Source organism: Fukomys damarensis, unplaced genomic scaffold (genome assembly GCF_012274545.1).
Source record: "Fukomys damarensis isolate Sample0158 unplaced genomic scaffold, DMR_v1.0_HiC HiC_scaffold_36, whole genome shotgun sequence".
NCBI lineage: Eukaryota > Metazoa > Chordata > Mammalia > Rodentia > Bathyergidae > Fukomys > Fukomys damarensis.
The window spans coordinates 12,344,735-12,351,442 of NW_022900948.1; the positions used below are offsets into that span (position 1 = coordinate 12,344,735).

Below are 6,708 nucleotides of genomic sequence, written 5' to 3' on the forward strand. Positions count from 1 at the left end.
TGGGGATAAGGCATATGGTGAGGACAGGGGAGATAAAGGGAAAGAATGTCATGGCTGCAGGGGAAGGGGACCTTCACAGGGCCACTCTCTCCCACCCCATTACTGCTAGGTTGAGGAGTCAGACTGAGGCAGAGTGTTATATCCACCCCGATTCTTAACTCCAGAGCCCTAACTGCAGGCAGGAAGCTCTGGAAAGGCCTGAGTTAGTGAGTCAAGCTTGTGATATGTGTGTTCAAACATGACTGGCCCCCTTGGTATATAGGGAATTCACTCTCTGGATGGGTATGAGTGCCTGATCCTGCAGTACACACAGGTCTTGGCATCTGTATGTCCCAAATGTTCCCATGGGTCTCTATGTCTCGATGTATAAGCATATATGTCCCTCATAGCACAGCAGGAAGTCAGTATTGGCATGGTGTGAGTAGGTCCCTGCTTGTGTACATGCTCTCCAGTAAGTGGATGTGTGTGGGCCTGCCCACTACTGTCCATCCACAGGTCTTCCTTCAAGGCCTGGCTGGTCAAGGGTCCGGGCCGAAGAGGTAGGTGGTGAATTCAAGCCGGAGGCCTCGGGCATAGGCTCGCAGAGTATAGAAGAGGGTGAGGAAGTCCTGGGTGCTGAAGACAGTGTCAGCCAGTGCAAATGCCAGGGTAGATGGTATGACACCCCGGCCATACTCCACCATCCACGTGTTTGGTCCCCATTCCACAGCTGTTGCTTCACCAGGCCCATGCACCACTGTCTCCCCTGGGGGACAGGGAGCACACACATAAGGAGGCCATCTCTGCCCTGCCCTTCTATTGTTGGGTTTCCCTGGCCCATGGGCTCTTTAAGGGTAGGAGATGAAAACACAGTTTCAGGAAAGGAAAAGGCCCTACTTCACTGGCCTAGTCTTCCATTTAGAGAAGAGAGAGCCCCACATAATCATCCTTAAATGTCTGTGGCATCACCTGGCCCATGTCTTCTCTTGGTGGAAACCGGGACTACCCCACATGGCCATGGGCTATTGTATGGAAGTACACATTCTTAAACCTCATTCATGTCAAGTGGACATTTAGGTAAACTTGGGCTGGGGTGGGAAGGTTGGGAGGAGTGGTATCAAGATTTGTGAGGCTTTTTGAGAAATGTAGCTCTTCAATCACAATGCTTTTGTGCTTACACTTAACCTCAAATTCACTCAGAAGTCCAAGATTCTACTTTGGTTGGGTAAAATAGATAAACATCAGACATGTTTGACAGGATGTCATTATACTGTTTCCCTTTAACAGAGGAAGATAATACGGCCCTCAGCTCTGCTCCAATCAACCACCTGTGGCTTAAGTGGGTGGGGAGGAAGAAAACCATGGGGAAGGCCTTCCCAACACCCCCTTTCCAGCTGTGGGTGATTCCAGCGTGAGGGGACCACTCTTTGACAAAGCCTCTTTACTCACCTGGGTAGAAGACCTCACTTTTGGTGGTGCCCTCTCTCCACTGGTGGAAAGTGCCGGAGATAATGGTGTCGGAGATCTCAGCCCAATAGCGGCCTAAGTGATAATCAGATGGACACCTACTATCAGGGTGTCCGCACCATCACACGGCTCAGCCAAACGCCAAAAAGGAGGGAATGGACCCCTGTCCAGCCCCAGCCTCCCCGTCCAGCCCTCCACTAGGACTGACCCGAGTGGCCGCGGGAGCCCAGGGCGGTGCCGAAGAGCAGCACGTATTCGGACAGCGAGGCGTGCAGAAGGCACATGGCGCCCATCCAGCCGCCCGCGTTCACGAATACCCACTGCAGCTCCTCATCAGGCAGCACATGGCCCGGGTGCAGCCTCCGCAGCTCAACAATCAGCTTAGAGAAGGCCTGCTCGTGGTCCAGACCTGGCGGAAACAGGGGAGCGGCAGTCAGGACAGCTCCGGGCCTGGGCCGGGGAACTGCGCCCTCAGAACCTCTGCTTATCTCCTGGGCCGGCAGCCCCACTCCCGCCCTCAGCCGGCTCACCAGCGTACTGCCGCGCTAGCTGCGCGATCTCTTCGCGCTGGAAGACGAAGCTCTGCGCACCCAACCAGAGCCAGAAGACCTGGGTTAGCACTGCCACTGCAGCCAGAAGCAGCGCAACCCACGCCCACCGCCGGCCCACGGCCCACTGCATCCCTGCGGAAGTAGTGGCACAGGGTAGTGCAGGAAGAAGCCTGGGCCCCAAGCTGTAGCTCTCACTGTTTTGAGCCCGCCGGCGGTGCCCAAGACTCGCTCCCCCGCCACCACTGTGGTATGGTTCGCCCTGACCAATCGGAACGGTCCCAGCACTCTAGCACCGCCCCCATCGGTTGAACCATTTCCTTGTGGGGAGCGCAGAGAGGTGGGGCGGTGCCACGCACGTGAGGTGAGGGGGCGGAGCCGGCCTCCTTATCTGTCCACGTTGGGGTCTCCTGGCCCAGTCTCTCAGGCTGGGTGTGTGGCGAAAACTCCAGAACTGATTTTACTGCTTGGGCTCAGTGCTCGGAAAAGTAGGCGAGCCTAGAAGGTAGATCCTTCCGGGACTCGTAATTGTTGGGGTCTACCTTCACTAGCACAGATGTAGAGAGGAGCTAGTGAAACCTGGGACGGCTTTTCAGAGGCCTGAACAGTCTTAAGAGAGAAGAGTATTCCAGTACAGTGGACCCACTGAAAGAGCAAAGGTGCAGAGAGATTGCAGCCCCCCGCCATTGGGCTTTGAACTCAGGGTCTTCCCACTAAGCCTCCCCAGCTCACCCTCCCCACTTTTGATACAGGGTCTCTATAAATCGCTAAATTGTCTGGGTTAGGCTTGAATTTATAATCCTCCTGCTTTAGCCTCCTAGAGTGCCGGGATTGCACGCATGTGCCACCATGTTAGGTTAGCATGGGTTCTTTGTGGGCCTATAACTCATTCTTTGTTCTGAAGCATAAAATTAAAGAGGAGAGCTTTGTAAACCAGTGGAGGATTATCTGCAGCAGAGCAACGGGATTAGGTTTTTGCCTCAGAGACGAGGGTGGCAAGATGAGAGTTGGGGAGATCATGATTATGGTACAGGTAAAAGGGAAGATCTGTGCCAGGAATGATGGCCTGGTCTCATCCCAGCTTAGCGATCTCGCTAGGGATCCTACATAAAAGATGGTAATTAAAACCTTAAAAATGGACAAAATCTCATAGGGAGGGCTAATTGAATAAGGCAAGGTGAAAGAGCTGTAGAAAACACCAACTAAAGGATGGGGGAGGAGGCTCTGACACTAAGTAAAAGAAAGAAGCAGCATAGCAGTGTAGCGTGGTGATTAAGAAACTCTGGAGATGGACTAGGGTCAAAGCCTTGGCTTTTTGCCACCTGCTACTTGTGTGATCTTGGACAAATTAAACTTTCTGTGACTCAGTTTTCTTATCTGTAAAGTGGAATAAATAACAGTACCTATTTCATACAACATACCCTTATTGTCCTGAAGATTAAACGAGCTAATATTTTTGAAGCAATTAGTGCCTGGCACATGGTGGACATTATGTTTAGTTATATAAATAAAACAACTGGAAGAAGAAAGTCTCACACCACAGGAATGATGGAATGGTCAACACAGTTAAATATAATTGAGAGGCTCAATAAGATGATAAGAAGTTGTCATTAGATTTCTCAGTAGTGCCATGGGGCTATGACAATGCTACATCCACAAATCTGTTTCATTTTGCTCTTTGACAGCCAGATTACATTCCAAAAATGATTACGTAGATGAGACCATGTGATTGTATTCTGGACAATGAAATATAGGCAGAGATTGTGTATGCCATTTCTGGGGCAGGCTTCTAAAACCTGTGAAACTCTTCACATTTCCTCATCTTTTACTGTAGTGACAGAGGACCTAGTAGAAAATTCTTAGAATGGAGCCAGGTGTGGTGGCGCACGCCTGTAATCCCAGCACTCGGGAGGCTGAGACAGGAGGATCGCTGTGAGTTTGAGACCAGCCTGGGCTACATAGTGAGTTTCATGTCAGTCTCAATTATGCAGTGAGACCCTGTCTCAAAAAAGAAAAGAAAAGAAAAAGAAAATTCTTAGGGAATGGTAGAGCCACTAGCTGGGTGGAGCCTTGAATGCTACAAGGCACAAAATTTCTTCTACTCCAAATACACACATAATGAATTGTGATACTAAACCACTCATGGTTTGGTAGTGATTTACCATTGAACTTTGGAGTTACAGTAACTAAGATTTCTTACCCTAATTAATATAGGACAAAGGACACCTTACTATATACTGTCATCTAAAAGTAGAGGCTACACGACTGAAATACTGAGTTTAATCATTGTCATGGATTTTTGACATTTCATGTATCTTGCTGAATTAGTAAAATAATAAAAGTAGAGGCTACAAAGATGAACTTTTTTTATTTTTTTAAGAAACTTGGTGGAATGAAACAATTCTGAAACTATTTGGGCCTATCTGGGCTTTCAGAAAGCTCCTCCAATGTGCTTTTTTTTTTTTTTTTTTTTTTTTTAACACAGAGTCTTGCTCTGCAATTCAGGCTGGCTTTGAACCCACTATCTAACCCCAGCTGGCCTCAAACTTGTGGCAATCCTCCTGGATCACCTTCCTGAGTTCTGGGATTACAGGTGTGTGCCACCACGCCTAGCCTAGCACACACTATTTAAGTGGCGGGGAGGTGGTGTATGTCCTTGAGTGGCTCCATAAGGGGACCAAGGGACTTGAAGGTCACAGCCATCTGTAGATGTTATAGCTGAGATCACACCTCTAAAGTCTGGGAGGGAGAGGGCTGGGTAGGATTCATTTAGAACATTCTCTTTTTTCCCCAAAAGCGTGAGCTGGGAGACACAGAGAGGAGAGGTATGGAGATATTCCTGGAGGGGGTTGGCAGTAACTGGCATAACCTAGGATATAAAATTGAAACACTGTTCCTGAGAAAATGAAGCAGACTCCAAAATCCAGACACTCAAAGACACTTGAAAAAGTAGAAAAACAGGTCTCCTATCTCTGCCCTCACCCCCTCTTGTACTATGAACAGCCAGTGGGACAGATAAAACTCATTTCTTAGTACCTGCTTTCTATCTTCTAGCTAGTGGCCTCTTCGGATTCCAGTCTGAGGACTCTAGGGCAAAGATCAGGTAGATGACCAATGACTTTTTTTTTTGCAGCTTGGTTGCAGAATACCTATCTGACTTGGGAGAAGGGGCCTCCCTGCTTTAGTTTAGCTCCTAGCTCACTAAGTTTCTGTGCTGAATCTCACTGAAGTCTCAGACACATGTCACAGCACTAGAAGTCTCCTTGGAACTCTGCATTAAAATCTCAACTTACCATTCATTCTCTGGGTAACCCTGGTGTCTATGAAGTGGAGAAGAAGTATAGATCATATTTAGATGGCTCTTTAGAAGTGTCAGGGGAGGAATTAATTTGAATTCTATCCTGGTGCTAGCTAACTGGTCTCATTGGAAAAACCCAAAAACATGGAAAATAAAAAGGAACATATAAAGAAAATATGTCTGATGCCTCCCAGATGATGGCTGGAGCTGCTAACAGTACTTTCCTCCTCATATCTTTTATTTATCTCTCCTTTCTTCCTCTGTCCTTGTTTTGTTTATTTGTTTTCATTTTGGGGGGGGATGTTTTGAGACAAAGTCTTGCTATGTAGCTCAGGCAATCCCTTAACTCACTACGGAGCCCCAGCTGGCTTCGAACTCACGAGACCCTCCTGCCTCAGCCTCCTAAGCGCTGGGATTACAGGTATATGCCACCACGTCCAGCTTTGTTTTGTTCTTGAGACTGGTCTTACTATGTTGCCCAGACTGGTCTTGAATTCTTTAGGCTGATGTGATCCTCCTGCCTCAGCTTTCTTAGTAGCTGGGACTACAGGCATGTGCACCACTGTGCCTGAGATTATATATATTTGTGGGGGAGGTTGAGACAGGTTTCTTGATATGTAGTTCTGGCTGGCCTTGAACTACTATGTAGTCCAGGCTGGCCTCAAACTTGCTGTGATCCTCTTTTTTCCATCTCCTGGGGTCACAGGTGTGTGCCACCATGCCAAATAATTTTGATATTTCTTATAGCCTATTTCTCCCACTTCTTGTGTTTCTGGTCTGTGGATGTGTGTATTTTGTGTGCACGAGTGTGTGTGTGTTTATCCTTTTTTCCAAACCTGTTTCTGCTGGTGGGGATGAGATATAGTGAAGTTCCCACTCAAGACCAGAGGGGTCTGTTCAGCTATAGCAGATCAAGGGCCACCTATACGGCCATCTTTGCCTCTTCTCCACCATAGCTGCTTAGCAGGTGACTCAGGTGGTTGCAGGTTCTGCAGTATAAACTTGAAGAGAGCAGAGGCCAGGCAAGACTTCGGTGCGCAGGGGCATCCGGTGCTTTACGAAAATCCTGGGTGCCCGGCACACGGTAGATGTTTAGTAAATATTTGCTGAATGGGCCAGGGATTTAGTTCAGTGGCGCCGCGCCTGCGTTGCAAGCACAAGGTCTAGAGTTCGATCCCTGGTACCAGAACAAATTTTGCTGAAGGAATAGGCACAGGAATGACTGAGTGCAACAAGAGTCCTGAAGCAGGACTCCGCGCAGTCTACTCAGAGGTTCTTCCAGGGGTGTGGCTGCAGGCCACAAAAATCAAAATCAGCCAGCCAGGGCCGGGGATTTAGCTCAGAGGTTCGGTGGCCTGCTTCGCAAGCGCAAGGACCCGAGTTCGATCCCCGGTTAAAAAAAAAAAAAAAAAAAAA

General features: G+C 48.5%; 1 protein-coding gene across 1 annotated transcript; it reads right to left on the reverse strand.

Annotated features, from left to right (window-relative positions):
• Positions 1 to 406: 406 nt before the first annotated feature.
• Sigmar1 (sigma non-opioid intracellular receptor 1) lies at positions 407 to 2,243 on the reverse strand. The gene is made up of 4 exons (XM_010619260.3): positions 1,977 to 2,243; positions 1,655 to 1,855; positions 1,429 to 1,521; positions 407 to 745 (listed from the first exon to the last, which is right to left on the reverse strand). The coding sequence occupies exons 1-4, from the start codon at positions 2,125 to 2,127 to the stop codon at positions 519 to 521; spliced, it is 672 nt and encodes a 223-aa protein (XP_010617562.1). The 5' UTR covers positions 2,128 to 2,243; the 3' UTR covers positions 407 to 518.
• Between the last annotated feature and the right edge of the window lie 4,465 nt (positions 2,244 to 6,708).

Bases quoted from the DNA above. Each gene is read 5' to 3' on its own strand.
- Sigmar1 (XM_010619260.3), bottom strand. From the start codon at position 2,127: ATGCAGTGGGCCGTGGGCCGGCGGTGGGCGTGGGTTGCGCTGCTTCTG. The intron at 1,856-1,976 runs GTGAGCCGGCTG...TGTTTCCGCCAG, and splicing joins GCTAGCGCGGCAGTACGCTG to GTCTGGACCACGAGCAGGCC. The intron at 1,522-1,654 runs GTCAGTCCTAGT...ATTATCACTTAG, and splicing joins GGGCTCCCGCGGCCACTCGG to GCCGCTATTGGGCTGAGATC.